General features: G+C 45.1%; 1 protein-coding gene across 1 annotated transcript in view; it reads right to left on the bottom strand.

Moving 5' to 3' along the window:
- The window catches only part of LOC148477523 (contactin-associated protein-like 2), a 1,966,667-nt gene that overhangs the window by 1,014,969 nt on the left and 929,242 nt on the right, over window positions 1-22,456 (bottom strand). Inside the window, exon 4 of the mRNA XM_088456633.1 lies at window positions 20,325-20,472. Within this exon, the coding sequence (XP_088312759.1) occupies window positions 20,325-20,472 (148 nt within the window). The remainder of the gene's footprint in view (window positions 1-20,324; window positions 20,473-22,456) is intronic.

The raw sequence follows: 22,456 nt of genomic DNA, 5'->3' as shown, positions 1-22,456 counted from the left end.
ATGACTGGTCTGAAGAGGGTTCCTCAGAAAAACAAAAGATTGTGTATTCATGCATTCAGTTACTAAAGATAAGAGTGATACTGCAGGCAGCCAAGCTGGGGACAAGCAGTCAGGTAATGCTTATGGTTATTAAAGGTGATCACTAGCAGTGACATGCGGTTAGGTCAATGGCTGGGAAGGCACACATGGAGATGAGTCTGAGTGCTGGGAACCTGTCTCTCCCCCAACTCACTGTAACTCTGCCCTCACTACACTAAGCTTCAGTGTCTATTGATTCTCCTACCTGCATCACTGTGTCTTCTCTTGCTGCTGCTGACTGAGCTCTGATCTCTAAACACTGCAATGCACTTCTTGCTAACATGACAAATCCAAGGTGTCCATCAGTGCTCAAGGCATGCTCCCCAGACTTAGAGGCATGCCTCTATTAGCTCTCTTTCAGTACAGCTTACTCCCCATGGTGTGGACTTGCCCCCAGCTCTGCACGGAGTATCTGACTATACAGAAGCGAGGCTAAACAGTTGCTGCCTCATTTGTTGTCTCCCTGCAGTCCAGGGAGCTCCACAAAGCTGGTGAGTGTTAACTATAAAAATGATTACAATAAACAAAGATGATGTTTATAAGTTAGAAATATCTTCTTTGTTTTATTCTAATAATTTTTATATGAAATCTCAACCTTCCCTGCCTACCCTGACTGCACAAACCTGATAACTACACAAAAGCAGTTAAAGGACCACATCATTGTTTGTAATAGGGACTAACCCCTTTAAATGTGGTGTCCGTTATTTATTGGAAGCCAGGTTAAGGGAGATCTTCCCCCATCCGAGGACTCCATTATTTTTTTAGCACACTGATCACCAGACATTACCTTTCTGGGGGCACCTAGGTTGAAAGAGTGGACTCCTCATCCCCTACATTAAGGTGATCATTCTAAATTGGGAACGTAGTAAAAATAGCAATTAACTGTGTATCTGAAATGTAACCACATTGCAATGCAAGGGGTGCAAATACATTTATTTATTTATTTACTTATTTACATGCAGGGAAAATACTGGCTGTATTTGCATATAGCCCACAAATTCTGGACAGCTTTATTTTTACTAGGGGTGTGCACCGGCCACTTTTCGTGTTTTGTGTTTTGGTTTTGGATCTGGATCTTTCTTCGTGTTTTGGATCTGGATTGGTTTTGCCAAAACCACCCTTCCGTGTTTTGGGTTCTGGGTTTTGTGTTTTGGATCTGTATTTTTTTGAAAAAAAGCATAAAAACAGCTAAAATCACAGAATTTGTAGGTTTTTCTGCTCCTATGCTATTATTAACCTCAATAACCTTAATTTCCACTCATTTCCAGTCTATTCTGAATACCTCACACCTCACAATAGTGTTTTTATGTCCAAAAGGTTGCACCGAGGTAGCTGGATGACTATGCTAAGCGACACGAGTGGGCGGCACAAACACGTGACCCATCTAGGCGTGACACTGCAGTGGCAGACAGGATGGCATTGAAAAACTAGGCCCCAAACTGTACATAATGCAAAGAAAAAAAAGAGGTGCAAGATGGAATTGTCCTTGGGCCCTCCCACCCACCCTTATGTTGTATAAACAGGACATGCACACTTTAACAAACCAATCATTTCAGCGCCAGGGTCTGCCACACAACTGTGGCTGAAATGATTGGTTCGTTTGGGCCCCCACAAAACAAGCTGGCAATTTATCTGTCCCTGCACAAACTGGCTCTACGGAGGCAAGATGTCATCCTCATCCTCCTCATCCACCGATTCCTCACCCTCTTCAGTGTGTACATCCTCATCCTCACAGAGTATTAATTCGTCCCTGCTGGAACCACAGGTCCCTCTGTACGTTCTGGAGGCTGGTCTCCCTGGAAGAGTTGATAATTCATTTTATGAACATCATCTTCTCCACATTTTGTGGAAGCAACCTCCTACGCCTTTCGCTGACAAGGTTCCCGGCTGCACTAAACACTCTTTCGGAGTACACACTGGAGGGGGGGCAACTCAGGTAAAATAGAGCCAGTTTGTACAGGGACCTCCAAATTGCTTCTTTTTCCTGCCAGTACAGGTACGGACTGTCTGACATGCCTACTTGGATGCTGTCACCGATGTAATCCTTTAACAGACAGACGCACACGCTTGTCGCTGCTGCTTTGAGGATTCAAGTGCGGCTACAGCCCACACAATTCACAAAGACAGAAAAAAAAAAAGAATATTTTTATTGTTTGTGGAGCACACTTTGAGGGTTACACCACCCTTTAACAGACAGACGCACGCTTGTCGCTGCTGCTTTGAGGATGCAAGTGCGGCTACAGGCCACACATTTCACAAAGACCGAAAAAAAAAGAACAATATTTTAATTGTTTGTGTAGCACACTTTGAGGGTGTCACCACCCTTTAACAGACAGACGCACGCTTGTCGCTGCTGCTTTAAGGATGCAGGTGCGGCTACAGCCCACACAATTCACAAAGACAGAAAAAAGAAGAATATTTTTATTGTTTGTGTAGCACACTTTGAGGGTGTCACCACCCTTTAACAGACAGACGCACGCTTGTCGCTGCTGCTTTGAGGATGCAAGTGCGGCTACATCGCACACAAGTCACAAACACATTAAAAAAATAGTTTTTTATTTTTTGGAGCACTTTGAGAGTTACACCACCCTTTAACAGACAGACGCACGCTTGTCGCTGCTGCTTTAAGGATGCAGGTGCGGCTACAGCCAACACATTTCACAAAGACCGAAAAAAAAGAACAATATTTTAATTGTTTGTGTAGAACACTTTGAGGTGTCACCACCCTTTAACAGACAGACGCACGCTTGTCGCTGCTGCTTTAAGGATGCAGGTGCGGCTACAGCCCACACAATTCACATAGACAGAAAAAAGAAGAAGAATATTTTTATTGTTTGTGTAGCACACTTTGAGGGTGTCACCACCCTTTAACAGACAGACGCACGCTTGTCACTGCTGCTTTAAGGATGCAGGTGCGGCTACAGCCCACACAATTCACATAGACAGAAAAAAGAAGATGAATTTTTTTATTGTTTGTGTAGCACACTTTGAGGGTGTCACCACCCTTTAACAGACAGACGCACGCTTGTCGCTGCTGCTTTGAGGATGCAAGTGCGGCTACATCGCACACAAGTCACAAACACATTAAAAAAATAGTTTTTTATTTTTTGGAGCACTTTGAGAGTTACACCACCCTTTAACAGACAGACGCACGCTTGTCGCTGCTGCTTTAAGGAAGCAGGTGCGGCTACAGCCCACACATTTCACAAAGACTGAAAAAAAAAGAACAATATTTTAATTGTTTGTGTAGAACACTTTGAGGGTGTCACCACCCTTTAACAGACAGACGCACGCTTGTCGCTGCTGCTTTAAGGATGCAGGTGCGGCTACAGCCCACACAATTCACATAGACAGAAAAAAGAAGAAGAATATTTTTTTTGTTTGTGTAGCACACTTTGAGGGTGTCACCACCCTTTAACAGACAGACGCACGCTTGTCACTGCTGCTTTAAGGATGCAGGTGCGGCTACAGCCCACACAATTCACATAGACAGAAAAAAGAAGATGAATATTTTTATTGTTTGTGTAGCACACTTTGAGGCTGTCACCACCCTTTAACAGACAGACGCACGCTTGTCGCTGCTGCTTTGAGGATGCAAGTGCGGCTACATCGCACACAAGTCACAAACACATTAAAAAAATAGTTTTTTACTTTTTGGAGCACTTTGAGAGTTACACCACCCTTTAACAGACAGACGCACGCTTGTCGCTGCTGCTTTAAGGATGCAGGTGCGGCTACAGCCCACACATTTCACAAAGACCGAAAAAAAAAGAACAATATTTTAATTGTTTGTGTAGAACACTTTGAGGGTGTCACCACCCTTTAACAGACAGACGCACGCTTGTCGCTGCTGCTTTAAGGATGCAGGTGCGGCTACAGCCCACACAATTCACATAGACAGAAAAAAGAAGAAGAATATTTTTATTGTTTGTGTAGCACACTTTGAGGGTGTCACCACCCTTTAACATACAAACGCACGCTTGTCGCTGCTGCTTTAAGGATGCAGGTGCGGCTACAGCCCACACATTTCACAAAGACCAAAAAAAAAAGAACAATATTTTAGTTGTTTGTGTAGCACACTTTGAGGGTGTCACCACCCTTTAACAGACAGACGCACGCTAGTCGCTGCTGCTTTAAGGATGCAGGTGCGGCTACAGCCCACACAATTCACAAAGACAGAAAAAAGAACAATATTTTTATTGTTTGGGTAGCACACTTTGAGGGTGTCACCACCCTTTAACAGACAGACGCACGCTTGTCGCTGCTGCTTTAAGGATGCAGGTGCGGCTACAGCCCACACAATTCACAAAGACAGAAAAAAGAAGAAGAATATTTTTATTGTTTGTGTAGCACACTTTGAGGGTGTCACCACCCTTTAACAGACAGACGCATGCTTGTCGCTGCTGCTTTGAGGATGCAAGTGCGGCTACATCGCACACAAGTCACAAACACATTAAAAAAATAGTTTTTTATTTTTTGGAGCACTTTGAGAGTTACACCACCCTTTAACAGACAGACGCACGCTTGTCGCTGCTGCTTTAAGGATGCAGGTGCGGCTACAGCCCACACATTTCACAAAGACAGAAAAAAAAAGAACAATATTTTAATTGTTTGTGTAGCACACTTTGAGGGTGTCACCACCCTTTAACAGACAGACGCATGCTTGTCGCTGCTGCTTTGAGGATGCAAGTGCGGCTACATCGCACACAAGTCACAAACACATTAAAAAAATAGTTTTTTATTTTTTGGAGCACTTTGAGAGTTACACCACCCTTTAACAGACAGACGCACGCTTGTCGCTGCTGCTTTAAGGATGCAGGTGCGGCTACAGCCCACACATTTCACAAAGACAGAAAAAAAAAGAACAATATTTTAATTGTTTGTGTAGCACACTTTGAGGGTGTCACCACCCTTTAACAGACAGACGCACGCTTGTCGCTGCTGCTTTGAGGATGCAGGTGGAATCTAGACGGGATTTGGAACCGAGGACACACTACCTCCATCAATTGTCTAAATCCCACTGCACTAATGTCGGATACCGGACGCACGTCTAACACCAACATAGCAGTCAAGGCCTCAGTTATACGTTTTGCTTCAGGATGACTGCTGTCGTACTTCATCCTCATCGCTAGGGACTGTTGGAGGGTCAATTGTTTAGTAAAAGTAGTGATGTTCCTACTTCCTCTCTGGGATGATGAACAACTCCCAGCAGCAGCAACAGCACTAGGAGGAAGTGGTTCTTGATCTTTCCCTATTTTATTTTTATCGGAGAAAGTTTGGTCCTCCATTTATGTTATATTGATATATATACGTGCGGCTAAAGCGCACACAAACACAGAAAATATTTTTTTATTTTTGCTGGAGAGTAGTGCACTTTGTGGGTTACACCACCCTTTAAGAAATGAGCCAGCCGGCTCTTTACTTATGGGACACAGGCGCACGCTTGGCGCTGCTCCTTTGTTGATGCACGTGCAGCCACAGTGCACACAAGTCACAAACACAGAAAATATATATTTTTTTGGTTTGGAGTGTACTTTGGGGGTTACAGAACCCTTTAACGGTCAAGCCAGCCGGCCCTTTACTTATGACACAGGCGCACGCTTGGCACTACTTTGTTGATGCACGTGCGGCTACTGCGCACACAGTTCACAAACACAGAAAATAATTTTTTTTTTGGTTTGGACTGGAGTGTACTTTCGGGGGTTACAGCACCCTTTAACGGTCTAGCCAGCCGGCCCTTTACTTATGACACAGGCGCACGCTTGGCACTACTTTGTTGATGCACGTGCGGCTACTGCGCACACAATTCACAAACACAGAAAATAATTTTTTTTTGGTTTGGACTGGACTGTACTTTCGGGGGTTACAGCACCCTTTAACGGTCAAGCCAGCCGGCCCTTTACTTATGACACAGGCGCACACTTGGCACTACTTTGTTGATGCACGTGCGGCTACTGCGCACACAATTCACAAACACAGAAAATAATTTTTTTTTTGGTTTGGACTGGAGTGTACTTTGGGGGTTACAGCACCCTTTAACGGTCAAGCCAGCCGGCCCTTTACTTATGACACAGGCGCACGCTTGGCACTACTTTGTTGATGCACGTGCGGCTACTGCGCACACAATTCACAAACACAGAAAATATTTTTTTTGGGGGTTTGGACTGGAGTGTACTTTCGGGGGTTACAGCACCCTTTAACGGTCTAGCCAGCCGGCCCTTTACTTATGACACAGGCGCACGCTTGGCACTACTTTGTTGATGCACGTGCGGCTACTGCGCACACAATTCACAAACACAGAAAATAATTTTTTTTTTGGTTTGGACTGGAGTGTACTTTCGGGGGTTACAGCACCCTTTAACGGTCAAGCCAGCCGGCCCTTTACTTATGACACAGGCGCACGCTTGGCACTACTTTGTTGATGCACGTGCGGCTACTGCGCACACAATTCACAAACACAGAAAATAATTTTTTTTTTGGTTTGGACTGGAGTGTACTTTCGGGGGTTACAGCACCCTTTAACGGTCAAGCCAGCCGGCCCTTTACTTATGACACAGGCGCACGCTTGGCACTACTTTGTTGATGCACGTGCGGCTACTGCGCACACAATTCACAAACACAGAAAATAATTTTTTTTTTGGTTTGGACTGGAGTGTACTTTTGGGGGTTACAGCACCCTTAACGGTCAAGCCAGCCGGCCCTTTACTTATGACACAGGCGCACGCTTGGCACTACTTTGTTGATGCACGTGCGGCTACTGCGCACACAATTCACAAACACAGAAAATAATTTTTTTTTTGGTTTGGACTGGAGTGTACTTTCGGGGGTTACAGCACCCTTAACGGTCATGCCAGCCGGCCCTTTACTTATGACACAGGCGCACGCTTGGCACTACTTTGTTGATGCACGTGCGGCTACTGCGCACACAATTCACAAACACAGAAAATAATTTTTTTTTTGGTTTGGACTGGAGTGTACTTTGGGCGTTACAGCACCCTTTAACGGTCAAGCCAGCCGGCCCTTTACTTATGACACAGGCGCACGCTTGGCACTACTTTGTTGATGCACATGCGGCTACTGCGCACACAATTCACAAACACAGAAAATAATTTTTTTCTTGGTTTGGACTGGAGTGTACTTTCGGGGGTTACAGCACCCTTAACGGTCAAGCCAGCCGGCCCTTTACTTATGACACAGGCGCACGCTTGGCACTACTTTGTTGATGCACGTGCGGCTACTGCGCACACAATTCACAAACACAGAAAATAATTTTTTTTTTGGTTTGGACTGGAGTGTACTTTCGGTGGTTACAGCACCCTTAACGGTCAAGCCAGCCGGCCCTTTACTTATGACACAGGCGCACGCTTGGCACTACTTTGTTGATGCACGTGCGGCTACTGCGCACACAATTCACAAACACAGAAAATAATTTTTTTTTTGGTTTGGACTGGAGTGTACTTTCGGGGGTTACAGCACCCTTAACGGTCAAGCCAGCCGGCCCTTTACTTATGACACAGGCGCACGCTTGGCACTACTTTGTTGATGCACGTGCGGCTACTGCGCACACAATTCACAAACACAGAAAATAATTTTTTTTTTGGTTTGGACTGGAGTGTACTTTCGGGGGTTACAGCACCCTTTAACGGTCAAGCCAGCCGGCCCTTTACTTATGACACAGGCGCACGCTTGGCACTACTTTGTTGATGCACGTGCGGCTACTGCGCACACAATTCACAAACACAGAAAATAATTTTTTTTTTGGTTTGGACTGGAGTGTACTTTTGGGGGTTACAGCACCCTTAACGGTCAAGCCAGCCGGCCCTTTACTTATGACACAGGCGCACGCTTGGCACTACTTTGTTGATGCACGTGCGGCTACTGCGCACACAATTCACAAACACAGAAAATAATTTTTTTTTTGGTTTGGACTGGAGTGTACTTTCGGGGGTTACAGCACCCTTAACGGTCATGCCAGCCGGCCCTTTACTTATGACACAGGCGCACGCTTGGCACTACTTTGTTGATGCACGTGCGGCTACTGCGCACACAATTCACAAACACAGAAAATAATTTTTTTTTTGGTTTGGACTGGAGTGTACTTTGGGCGTTACAGCACCCTTTAACGGTCAAGCCAGCCGGCCCTTTACTTATGACACAGGCGCACGCTTGGCACTACTTTGTTGATGCACATGCGGCTACTGCGCACACAATTCACAAACACAGAAAATAATTTTTTTCTTGGTTTGGACTGGAGTGTACTTTCGGGGGTTACAGCACCCTTAACGGTCAAGCCAGCCGGCCCTTTACTTATGACACAGGCGCACGCTTGGCACTACTTTGTTGATGCACGTGCGGCTACTGCGCACACAATTCACAAACACAGAAAATAATTTTTTTTTTGGTTTGGACTGGAGTGTACTTTCGGTGGTTACAGCACCCTTAACGGTCAAGCCAGCCGGCCCTTTACTTATGACACAGGCGCACGCTTGGCACTACTTTGTTGATGCACGTGCGGCTACTGCGCACACAATTCACAAACACAGAAAATAATTTTTTTTTTGGTTTGGACTGGAGTGTACTTTCGGGGGTTACAGCACCCTTAACGGTCAAGCCAGCCGGCCCTTTACTTATGACACAGGCGCACGCTTGGCACTACTTTGTTGATGCACGTGCGGCTACTGCGCACACAATTCACAAACAGAAAATATATTATTTTTTTAGCACTTGGGGGGAGCACCCCTGATGGACAGAGCACCCCCTGGACAACACTACAGCACCCCTTTAGGACTGGGACACTGCACAGGACTTTGGAGTGGACACAGCCCCTATGGAGAACTGACTGCACAACACAGTCCAGCCAGCCCCTATGGACTTTGAAGTAGTGGACAACAGCAGCACAGCGCAGCACAGCACAGCACAACACTACTCTGCACTACACTACACTACACAGCCCAGCCAGCCCTAACTCCCACCCTCCCTCTTCACTGTCCACAGCCGAGTGAGAAAATGGCGCCGACGCGGGTACCTTATATAGGATCCAAAACCTGCGAGACTCGGAAGGCGGGATGATGACGTTTTGCCTCGATTTCAGATCCGAGTCAGGCGGGAAAAGTCGAGCCTGACTCGGATCTGCCTCGGATCGGGGGGGCTCGGGGGGGTTCGGATTTCAGAAATCCGAACCCGCTCACCCCTAATATTCAACATACATTTTCTTAAAAAATTAAGTTGACTATTAACAACAGCAGCACAGCACAACACAGCCAGCCCCTAAGGACTTTGAAGTAGTGGACAACAGCAGCACTACACTACACTACACTACACAGCCCTAACTCCCACCCTCCCTCTTCACTGTCCACAGCCGAGTGAGAAAATGGCGCCGACGCGGGTACCTTATATAGGATCCAAAACCCGCGAGACTCGGAAGGTGGGATGATGACGTTTTGCCTCGATTTCAGATCCGAGTCAGGCGGGAAAAGTCGAGCCTGATTCGGATCGGACTCGGATCGGGGGGGCTCGGGGGGGTTCGGATTTCAGAAATCCGAACCCGCTCACCCCTAATTTTTACAGTATAATTTAAGCTTTCACGAGCAAGACCCTCTTCACTCATGTGCTTCTCCTTCTCTTACTCATACAATCATCTACTCCAAACTCCCAAAAGGGCCCCTAACACCATGGAGCTCATTCAGACCTGTGTGCAAGTTGCGGCCGCTCGCTGGCATAAAGTGGCTGGATATTTAAATGAAGTGCTCGCACTGCGTCGTTTAAGGACGTCCTCTATGTCTTTGCGAGCTACGGCAAAGTGTGCTCGCAAGTGTATACAGACGCCCCCTTGCCATTTGCAACACACATCATCTCCGGAAATGTAGGATTAATCGGGAACATCGAGAGCCATCGGAGCTGCTCGCAGTCCTTGAGGTTGCCTTAACCCGCTGCAAGCACAGCGGTCAGTGTGGGCTGAAATACATGCAGGTGATGTGTACAATGACGCTACTTTGCTAATTATGCACGCCCTTTAAACGGCGTTTTGACGGCCTGACATGCCTGAGTCCGCAACACCACTCCCCCATTTACAAGCAACTTCCCCTGTTACCACCCATAAACGGCACTATCTGTCTCTCAAAGTAGTGGCCTAATAGTGGCTTACGAGCAACCAAAAACAGATCGCAAAGCAAGCGCAATTTAGCAACCGGGTCTGAATTAGGTCCCATGTGTGGTCAGGTGAGGCAGAGCCTTTCCTGTCAAGTTTAGTTATACTCCGCAGTTTTTACTATGAAAGTTATGGGAAGAATTTTAAGAAAATATTATAAATGTCTTCTTTGTACTGGAGTAAAAAAATCATTTATATTCAGGATATAACAGTAGACAAAGTCAGGCTCCTGACTAAGGGCCTGATTCAGAGCCGATCGTAAGCGGCCGCTCGTTCATTCCGAGCGATGTTTGCCCAACTGCGCATGCGTACGGATCGTAATACGCATGCGCGAACCAGTCAGTGTGGCCGAAAATCGTTTGTTCGCTAAATAATGAATGCCTGCTATTTTGAGTGACAGGAGGAGGCGTATGTGGGTGGTAACAGGGGAAGGTGCTTGAAAACGGGGAGTGGAGATCAGAACGCAGGCGTGCTTAAAGGTCAAAACGGGCGTTTTATGGGTGTGCATAATTAATACAGCAGTGTCATTGACCACGTCACTGGGTTATTTTATAGTCAGAACTGCTCGCATGATTGCGGTAGGAAAAACCAACCACAAGAATAGCGAGCAGTTCATACGCTGGTCAATGTACTAGTTTAATCTAATAAATAGCGGACATGACGTAGGATGCGAGCGGCCAGGGGGCGTAGTTTAAAAAAAAACGACCGCAAGTTTTGTTCGCTCGTTCAGACATAGAGGCGTGAACAGACCGCAAAGAGCGAACGGTTCATTTGAATAGCCACCCCTTTTTTCAGAACGAACGACCGCAAATAGCATCTGGCTCTGAATCAGGCCCTAAGAACCTAATTACACAAGTCTGACTGTCTTCCTATATTCCACGGTACAACAATGCAATACCATTGGTTTTAAAGAGCAATTGCCGTTTAGTGTAATTTTTATATTATATAGGTAGACATTTTTTATATTTGTTTATTTCACTTGGTATACATGTATAAATGTGGTGAGTATTATATTTATATTCTGAACTTTAAAATGTATTAAACAAAAGTTAATTATATTATATACAAGCGTGTTTATAAGGTTTTCTTTTTTCAGCAAATTAGAGAGATTAATTATCAGCGCAGCACCTTTCTATACATTTTGGGCCTGATTCAGAGCTGAACGCTCTGACCAGAGCGCTCGCTCTGAATCAGGGCCTTCCTCCATGAAAATGGAGCGGCCTCCTGGCCGCTCGTATAGCTGTGGGTAACCACCCACAGCATATGCGAGCGGCCAAAAAGATGGTCGCGATGGTCTTGACCATCGCGACCATCGGACTTGCGACGGAGACCCTGCGGTAGGGTCTCCCTGCCACAAGCCCTGGAGTGATTTTGGCTCTATCAGAGCCAAAATCACTCCCACTGACATCTCTAGTGATGTCAGTGGGGCCGGCTTCAGACTGTAGGCGTTCCCATGGGAACGCCTCCGTGTGGCAGGCACGCCCCCGGCACGCCCACCAAAGGGGGCGTGCTGTCAATCAACATCGACAGCACGCCCCCTTTGGTGCCTGACCCGGAGCGATGGAAAGCCCGTCGCTCCCCGGGTCTTGCGCATGCGCACGACGGAGCTCCCTCCGTCGTGCGCATGCGCAGTGGGGAACATCGACCCGCTTGCGAGCGTACTGCCACTCGCGAGCGGGTCTGAATGACCCCCTTTGTCTGTTGGTGCAAATATCCTCCTGAAGGGAGATTTGCATACATTTTTTTAGTGTGAATCCACAAACACATCATAGTGCTTTGCAGCTATAATAAGCAATGTTATTAATGAGTGCCTGAACAGTGGTCTAACAGTAATAAAAAAGACATTATCTTGTCTCATAAATAGGCATAAACCCCCTTTCAATACCAATTTAGGCCCGTATGCAATTAGCGGCGAAAAGCCGTAATCTGTGAAAATAATTTGCGAATAATGTAATTTCGCCAGGCGGAAACTTTCTGCAGTATTCAATAGCAAAAACTTTTTGCGTATGCGGAAAGTCAATCCAATGTACTGTAATAGGTGAAAAAGTTTTGCCTATGAATACCCGGCGGAAAAAAGTGCAGAATTGCGGAAACCATTCTGCCCCCTTTGGATAGACCCCCAAAGGATAGCTGCGTCAAAAAAAAGCCAAAAAAAAGAGGAACAGTAGATTTACTAAAGTGAGAGTTTTTAGAAGTGGAGATGTTGCCCATAGCAACCAGTCAGATTCTACTTAACATTTAACTAGCACCTTCTAGAAGATAATAGCTAGAATCTGATTGGTTGCTATGAGCAACATCTCCACTTCTAAAAACTCTCACTTTAGTAAATTTACCCCTTTGAATCTTCATGTCATCATGTAGCTTTCACGTAATGCTTGTAACAGAAACACTGAAGCTAAGTATGGTCCAAACAGGAGGAGGTGAAGCTGAACCTTTCTTTGCAGTACAGCACAGTCACGCATAGAGTTTGAGTGTTGATGTGTGTGAGTAAAGTTTAAATCAGTGCTCTTGGTGAGGTAAAAAATATTAGTTAGGCATTAAAGGTGCTAGGTTGTGACATAACACTCAAAATGTCTCACTCCAAGTCTGAGGCTATATAACACTTTCCTACTGTTTTTGTGTTACAGTAATTTGAAGCACTTTATGTGCTTTAATTAAGAGTGTGATAGGAACGGCAAGTAAGTATCTAAACCGTCAGAATAAGTAACTGAAACAGCCGCTAAATGTCTGCTCGAGAGGACAGCTACATCAATCACTACATGCTCTTGGAAATGTGCCATTTGGGTTACTTTTCCAATAGCACCAAGGCATCTTCACCAAATAATCCACATAAACCAGGATCTGCCAGGAACTCCCCTCACCATACTATGACAGAAAACTGTGCATTAAATTATCTTTGCTCCAGAGGAGATGGAGATGCTGTCACCACACAACTAATGTTATAATCACTACATCCTGCTATACTAAAATAAACAATTGGTTATCTCCAGAATACACTTGATCCCCAAATAATGGAATGTCTTTCTGAAACTTAAATTTCGTGGTCAGTAACCTTATACTGTATATAATAAAGATATCTCCAAGAGAAAATGTTTCAATTTAAAGTGAGACATTTTTATTCATCTAATTTATTTTCACCTTTTTTATTTTTTTTCTCAAAAGGAATATATTTTTTTAAAACTTTTTGGGGGGTATTTTACTGTTGGTACAACAGATTTGCCAACAATACCCTTAAGCCGCATACACACTAGGCGATTTTTATGAATGATATGGACGATAACGATATCGTTCAACGTTCATATCATTCAGTGTGTATGTAGTGAGCGACCTACGATGCGCTCTCCCGCGGGTCATTAACGATGTCTTTTGTCGTCCGTACATGCAGGCAAATCTGATGACATTGTCAAGAATTGCCTGTTCGGAGATGTGGCAGGATGACTTCACATCTTTAAAGATATCTGTCAGTGTGCACACCCAATATATTTGTCCTGCACTACAGAAAGTTCAAGGGAAATCTATCACCAATATCATTCATGCAGCACATCATCTAGTGTGTATGAGCCTTTAGCCTCAATATGTCGTACAGTGCAAGATGCCTAGCAGAACTGAGCCACTCCGCAAGGTTTTTTTCTGTAAATGTTGTACTTATTCACATAGCAGTTGCATCAAAGCACCACTCACAGTGTACTAAAGGTCCTAGGGTGCGACTTTAACTGCACAGGAATTCATTTTCTAAACATTCAAAGTCGCAGATGAAGCACTATGGAACTTAACTTAAGGAAAAACCGTGTCCTCTGCATGGTAGCACTTTGTATACATATTCAGTCTCATCCACACACACATGTACAAATGTTGCGGGTTGGGTACGGGATGCTGGCGTTCTGGATCTCAGCGGTCAGAATCCCGATGCCAGGATCCCAACACTTGTCGGTCAGTATCCTAGCCCTCCTCCTCTCCCATACTTAACACTAACCCTCCCTTCCCAGTGCCTAAACCTAACCTCCCCCTTAGTGCCTAACCCTAATCCTTCCCCTAGTGCCTATTCCTAACCCATAACCCTAACCCTCCCCCTAACCGTACTGCTTACCTTTCTTTATGAAGCTCCTTATTTTTCCATTTGTCTGCAGTTTGGATCACCTCTACCTGGTGCCAGCCAAAGCATTCTCTGTGCAAGTACACATTACTGAAGCCTGCTATCATCCCTGAAGCTATAGTGATCTGTCCATACTATACCCCTTAAATCCTTATTAATAGCCTGAGGCAGAGTTGGTTGGAAATCAAGTAGAGTACATCTGCTCCTGCATTACATGCACAGAATAAAATGCGTATACCTGTATGCAGTGTTTAACATCTTGTGATGCTCCAAGCCCCTTCTCTGTATCCTACTAATCATCACGTCATGGGAACACTTGCACCTGACCTACCTATAAGTGGTGTAAAAGATATGCAGGATAACAGGCATATTTATCCTTTGGTTCATCTCTGCATGGTCACTTTTGCATTAACAAGCCGTCACTGAACTCTGCCTATAAGAGGACACCCCTTCATTCATTAGTGAAGATGTGTATGGCCTTTTATCACTCATACATGAGAACACATGGTCCCAGAGCATTGGCAGTGCAAAAACATGCTGTGCACACAGGGCCTGATTCAGAGCCGCTCGTAAGCGGCCGCTCGTTCGTTCCTACCGATGTTCGCACAACTGCGCATTGCGTACGGATTTTAGTAAGCATGCGCGAACCAGTCAGTGCGGCCGAAAATCGTGTGCTCGCTAAATAGCGAATGCCTGCTAAATTGAGTGACAGGAGGAGGCGTTTGTGGGTGGTAACAGGGGAAGGTGCTTGAAAACGGGGAGTGGAGATCCGAACGCAGGCGTGCTTAAATGTCAAAATGGGCGTTTTAAGGGTGTGCATATATAACAAAGCAGCGTCAGAACTGCTCGCATGATTGTGGTAGGAAAAACCAACCACAAGAATAGCGAGCAGTTCAGACGCCTTTCGATGTACTCGATTAATCTAATAAGTAGCGGACATGACATATGATGCGAGCGGCCAGGGGGCGTTTTTTTCAAAATTACGTTCGCATGTTTTGTTCGCTCATTCAGACATAGAGGCGTGAACAGACCGCAAAGAGCGAACGGTTCATTTAAACAGCCAGCCCCTTTTTCTGAACAAGCGAGCGCAAATAGCGTCCGGCTCTGAATCAGGCCCACAGCGCATACGTATGTCCAACTCTGCTTCATGTTTAACAAACCAAGGGCCTGATTCAGATTTGGGAATACAGTAAGATTGAGCAAGTTACTGAGTACCTGGACAAACCATGTTGCTCTGCAAGGGGTGCAAATACATTTAGATTTTTTTGCATATAGGATAAATACTGGCTGCTTTTGCATGTAGCCCACAAATGCTGGACAGCTTTATTTTTACACTGCAATTTATATGTCAGTTGGGACACACCCCTCCCAAATCTAAATCTCTCTGCACATTTTACATCTGCCCCACCTGCAGTGCAGCATGGTTTCACCAAGGTGCACAGTTACTTGCTCTTTCTTACTCTGGTCCTGATTCATTACGGATCGCAACTGTGATTGCTTCTGTGATTACACACACAGACCCACTGCAAAAAGATGCTAATGTTTGCAATCGCAATGCCATCGCAGCCTAACATTAGGACACCCACTTCCCCTTACATCCGTAATACTTTGCAAAACAGCGAAACCATCAGGAACATCGAGTGCCATCAGAGCCTAGCGCACAATTGCACAAGGTCAGACCTTTCTCAGAAATTGCTAACCTCATCGCCCGCAGTAGGTGCTCAAGCTGTGTATGCCATCGCAGTGGCTAATTTATGAACGCCCCTGTAACAGCGTTCATACGCGCTGACACGCCTGCATTTCACCGACCACCCCCATCACCACCCCCCAAGCGGTCACTTCCTGTCAATCACTCAGCGATGGGTCTGCGATCGTAGTGTGATCGCAGTGAGACCTTCGCACATGCACACCGTGATACATACGCATGCGCAGAACGTAACAATCGGCCGTCTGCGTGCGTATCGCAGTTGTGATCGGTAATGAATCAGGCCTCTATTCCCAAATCTGAATCAGGCCCTAAAACCTTTAACTGCATACTCCTAGATAATGCAGAAGTCTCAGTTCCACATATCTTAATCTGTTCCAGGCTTCTCTTTCTTAGTACTGTGACAAGGAATGATTAACAACACAGGCTCTAACGCTAATCAACATTTAGTTCTGGCAGCAGGAAGTTTAATCCTGTAGAAACAAGCCAGCAATAATATAGTGTATGCAGTCTGTATATTGCTTTACTAATGTGTGTAATGCTAACTGTGTTCCATGGCAAGAACAAAGAAATCGTTGCATGAGCAGTCAGATATATTCAGCTGCAGTTTTTGTCTTCAAAGCAAATTCTGTCTTTTCAGATTTCCTTTTTAAAGTTTATACATGAAACTATTGATGCTGAGTTTGATGCAGATGTATTACAAAAAAGCTCTGTCAGAGCCATCTCAAGATGTAGCCTACTCTCCCGAAATGGCCGGAGCCCCCCGAAAATTGTGTGTCACTCCCGCCCCTCGGAATAGAGGGCAAGTCTCCCAGCTGGCGCCACCCTTCCGCACCCCCTGCTGTCATCCGCTTCCACCTTGCATAAGTGGCCGGTCAGGGGGGAGCTGATGACGCGATTTGCGCCGAAACACGTGCCGGTAATCTCTGCATTGTGTAGTGGAGGCGAGGCCATGATGATGCGAATGTGTGGTCATGTCTTTGCCCCACCCTCAAAATGCATCACGCCCCCTACTGTGCCAAGCTGGCTGCCTCCTCCCGGAAGAGATTGTCGGCAAGCCCGATCCATCTTCTCCTTGGCAGCATAAGTGACAGGCATACTTACATCCAGAGTCACTTACATCTAACCAGGGCATAAGCACAATTTTGAATGTTTGTTTTTACTAGTGAAAACTAATTCTATATTAGGGATTATTTAAATTAAAAAAATAAACTAATAATATAATACAACAGGTATAATCTTCCTTCTCCTCTGTCAGTGAAAGCATACAGACTTAAATATATGCTTATTTTCTGGTAATGCAGAAAACAAATGTATAGATTTACACAATGGGGCGCATGCCCAAATCAGCAAATCAGCCCAAACTACATATACTAAGGGGTATATTTACTAAAGTGTGGGTTTTTAGAAGTGGAGATGTTGCCCATAGCAACCAATAGCTAGAATTGGTGGCCCCTAGCTATAAACCTAGTGGCGTCATAAGGGTGTCACTCGGCGAGGGGTGACACCAAAGTGCCGACTACTCCTCAGTGACAGGAGCGGGTGCTGCACTATAGTATTACGTGCAGCATTTGGCTCCTGACACAGTGAGGGAATTGGCACTGCACACAGAGTGGTCCCCGGGGGCAGTCCGCACCTCTGAGACCCCTGGAGAGACAAAATGGGGGTTCAGCCCATGAGTCCCCACCCCCTACCCATGAGCCCCACCCCCTACTTGTGAGGTCCCGCCTCCCTGCACCAGGTGTCTACACAGGTAGAGACACCACTGTATAAACCCACACTTTAGTAAATACACCCCTAAGAGCATGCAATGCCATTGCTTCTTCCATTCTACTTCATGTGTCACTGGATTAAGACTTGCTAAAGTACTGTATATGAACTTTCATAGTTTTCCATGTTGAAACTTGTTATAAGTTTCATGGAGATGTAGTCTCAATACCGACATCTGAAGCCCAACAAGAGACCTAAAATAGGCTTCAAAATATTGATGCCTATCTTAATCCTGACACCGGAACGCCGAAGGACGCCAGCCCGAATTAGGTAAATCTTTGCTTAGCTTTAGCTGCGGGGAGTAGAGAGAGTTTTAGGGAGTATAGCGGGGATAGGGTTAGGTTTTTTTGGGGGGAGGTTAGCATTAGGCACCCTTAGGGGGGAGGTTAGGGTTAGGTACTAGGGGGGAGGTTAGGGTTAAGCAACACTAAGGGAGGGTTAGGATTAGGGGGGGAGAGGGGTAGGGATAGGGTACTTACCTGCCCTGTCGGGATCTTCTCCCTTCGGACTGGCGTCGCCGGGATATGAACCGGTGGCTTTTTGGCTTTTTGGCTTTTTTCTTACCCATTCCGTTTCATGATGTAAGCTTAGGAGTGTGATAAAGTGGAGAGTGATAACGTACCAACCAATCAGCTCTTAACTGTCACTTTACAGACTGTGGGGTCTATGTACTAAGCCTTGGATGGAGATAAAGTAAAACAGAGATAGATTACCAATCAACCAGCTCTTACTGTAACTGTCATTTTTCAAACACAGGCTGTGACATGGCAGTTAGAAGATGATTGGCTGGTACTTTATCACTCTCCACTTTATCACTCTCCAAGTTTTATTACTGTACATCTCCCCCAGAAGGTTCAAATTGAGCTTTGTATACAGTAGTTTTTATAACTATATCCATTAATTTCTAAAAAACTGTCTTAGATTTCAATAGACATTAGGTTGGTTGTAGATAAGATATCTGCCAGTTAAACTACATCTTGTTTGTTATTATAGTAGTAAGTCTTGATGGATTTGTTGTACAACATTTTGCATGCAATGACCACGGCTTTTCCTTGGAATCGGTATGTAATACAGACAGTCGGGATCCAGGCATTCAGAATCCTGATGCCTGGATCCTGAAAGGGTTAACATACCTCCCCTCCCCGAACCCTAAACCTAACTCTCCCCCCTTAGTACCTAACCCTAACCCTCCCCCTAGTGCCTAACCCTAACCCCTTAATCTAACCATAACCCTCCCCCTAACCCTGTTACTTATCTTCAGCATCCCGGCAGTCGGGATGCCAGCGCCGGGATTCTGACCGACGTTGGTATTCTGGCGCTGGTAATGTAAGCATCCAGACCACCTGGATGCCAAACGAAACACATACTCTTTTTCTCACGCCAAGCTTCGTTGTGCTTCATCTGCAGCTTTGTATGTGTCTAAAACTAACTCCTGTGCACTTAAAGTTGCCGCCCAACGTCTCTAGTATACTTTCAGTGGTGATTTGCTGCATCTGCAATGTAAATTAGATCCATCCGTTATAGAAAAAGCCTTTATACTACACCTCTCGGAGCGGTTCAGTTGCACCGGGCATCTCTCGCCCTATGGCGTACTGGGGGAGATGTATGATGCTCAGAAGTGGTATCAGCGCATGTTATGTGCGCTGACACTGCTTCTCCCCGATGTATGATCGGGTTTGGGCAGTAAATGACAGGGGCACTATGCGCCCCTGTCATTATCGGCGCTGCTATCTACAAGATAGCAGAGCCGTTAGCCTTTGCCATGTATGAACGGTCAGAACACCTATCGACAGTTACAGCCTGGCGCTGCCCTATCCCCAACAGCAGGGACAGCGCTGTTCCTGCTGTGGCGGTTGCCGGATCCAGGCTGCGCGCGGGGATCTCGCGATACTTGCGAGATCCCGCGCATGCTCAGTGGAGCCGGCCGGGACTGACACACAGCGCATCAGCATCAGAAACTTTCACTTTAGTAAATATACTCTTATGTGTATGAGGAGGACACATCTGTATATACACAGACGTGTGTTTAGAAATTTTCCTAACTGAAACTGCAGAAATGGAGCCTTTATTACTAATTTTATGTTGAAAATACAAATATTGTATTTTTAAAACAATAATAAAACTACTAATGAATAACATGCTGCAGTTTTAAACTTTTATACAAAAAACGTTTACATTCCCATATTGTCTGAGACAATTGCCCCAGATAACCTCATTATTGTGAGACTCCTGAATATAAATTTTCAAATGCAAATAGATACATCTTAAATCTGGATTTACTGAATTTGAGTTTCAGTAGCTCTTTAATACAGTGATTTTGCTAAGAAATATCACAAGAATACAATAGTGAATATTAATCTACTATTGATTTTAAGATAACCAAAAAAATGAGGGTGTGTATTTTCATTGTAACATCATAGTGCATACTCTTTTCTAATAAAGAAAGTGTAATAAAATCTATTCAAGAGGCAATATTTGCACTTAGTATTTTCTTTAATATCCTTTATACAAAGTACATACAGTAAACTTACAGTATGGGCAGCCATAGAGTTCAACTCTTAGTCCAATTTGTCCTTCTCCATTCCAGTCCAGCGGAACAATGCGTACATAGCGAGCAACGATGGGATGCCGTAAGTCATGTCGGACAACCGTGTCAGAGTTGACGTTTCCTGGAAATGCCTGTTGGAAAATAGAGAATAGTAGTTACAATTTATAGAATAATGTACCGATTACCTTGATAAATGTCTACACATAAAACAAATTTTGGACGGTGGCATCATTCCATGTGAATCCGGGTGTAAGAGTAGTGTGGACAGTGGGTCTCATTCAGACCCGCTTGTGAGCGCAGGACGCTCGCAAGCAGGTCGATGATACCCAAATGCGCATGCGCACGATGGAGGGAGCTCCGTCGTGCGCATGCGCGAGACCCGGATAGCGACAGCCAAGCTGTCGCTCCGGGTCTCGTATCAAAGGGGGCGTGCTGTCGATGGTGAGTGACAGCACGCCCCCCTTTGGGGGGCGTGCCGGGGGCGTGGCTGCCAGACGGAGGCGTTCCCATGGGAACACCTACCGTCTGGGTCCGGCCCCACTGACATCACTAGTGATGTCAGTGGGAGTGATTTTGGCTCTGATAGAGCTAAAATCACTCCTGGGCTTGCGGCAGCGAGACCCTACCGCAGGGTCTCGTCGCAAGCCCAAAGGTCGCGATGGTCTTGACCATCGCGACCATCATCATGGACGCTCGCATAAGCTGTGCGAGCGTCCAAGAGGCCACTCCAAGTTTAGGTAGGAGGGCCCTGATTCAGAGCGAGCGCTCTGGTCAGTGCGTCCGGCTCTGAATCAGGCCCTGTGTCTCCTAAAGGCAGCATCTTACACTTTTCTGTTAATCTCCTGAGTTTTACAATAAGATACAGATTGAGTCTCCCATAGTCAAATACAAAATATTCCGAAATACGGAATATTTTTAGCATGACTGACATACTGACACATTTGCTTTTTGATGGTTCAGTGTACACAAACTTTGCTGTAGGCACAAAATGACTGAAAATATTGTATAAACTTACCTGCAGGCTTTGTGTATAAGGTGTATATAAAACATAAATACATTCTGTGTGTATATTGGGGTCCCATTCCCAAGATATTTCATTATGGTATGCAAATATTAAAAATTACATAATATTCCGATATCCAAAATACCCCTGCTCCCAAACATTTTGGATATGGTTGACTCAAGCTGTAATGTGTATTACATTTACAGTGTGTGTTTGTTACATTCAACAGAAAAGATCAGATGGCAGATATTGAAAGTAGTGGCAAACAGGTGTGCTTAATGTTAGCGTTTTTCCAGCCCCAATTTCTAGCATTCAATTTGTTGAAAACTCCCTGCTGACAGACTGTAGAGAATTGGGTATGGTCCTGCCCTGCCACATGGGAGAGAATACACTCTAAAGATGCTAACATTTCATGGGCAAAATCACTCCCATGTGTCATTAATTCTAGTGCACCAGCATGGAAAGTTCAAGCTTTTACAGCTACTATTTTCTAAGTGAAAAACTAGCACTAACGGTGGGATGTACTAATCCCAGATTTGCAGTCAAATCTCCAAAACCGGATGCCGTGTGCAATAGGACTTCTGGGTGTTAAAACTGGAAGTCCTCTCTTTGCAAGGGACAGCTCTTATTGGGAGAGCTGTCCCTTGCATAATTGTTCATGCATACATCGTTATTAAACACCGCTATGGATGCGATAAGTGATTAGGACGTATCGCAATATGTGATGCATGACACAGTCCATCCAAAATGTGCTAAGTAGATACCACAACAATGAACTTCCACTAGCTCATTTTTTAAATGCCTAAAAAAAAATGTAATAGATTGTTGTGAGGTTATTGCAGAAGCTATTTTAAGGAGCTCAGGATATGTATAATACCTGCAGACGGCTATGAGTGAGCTACCATATAAAAGCTCATGCGCCTGAAGACATTGTAAAGATATGTGTCTACAGTATGTACTAGATTCCTGTTTTTATAATACCCTTTAATACAAATAAGTAATTGCAGTATAAATTAATGCTTTTTGCACCTGATTCAGAGTTGGGAATAGAGGGCCTGATTCACAACCGATCGCAACTGTGAATGCAATAGCGATTACACATGCAGTTCAGC

This window comes from Taudactylus pleione, unplaced genomic scaffold (assembly GCF_031769625.1).
Source record: "Taudactylus pleione unplaced genomic scaffold, aTauple2 ptg000709l, whole genome shotgun sequence".
Lineage (NCBI taxonomy): Eukaryota > Metazoa > Chordata > Amphibia > Anura > Myobatrachidae > Taudactylus > Taudactylus pleione.
This window is presented reverse-complemented; position numbering and strand designations above follow the sequence as displayed.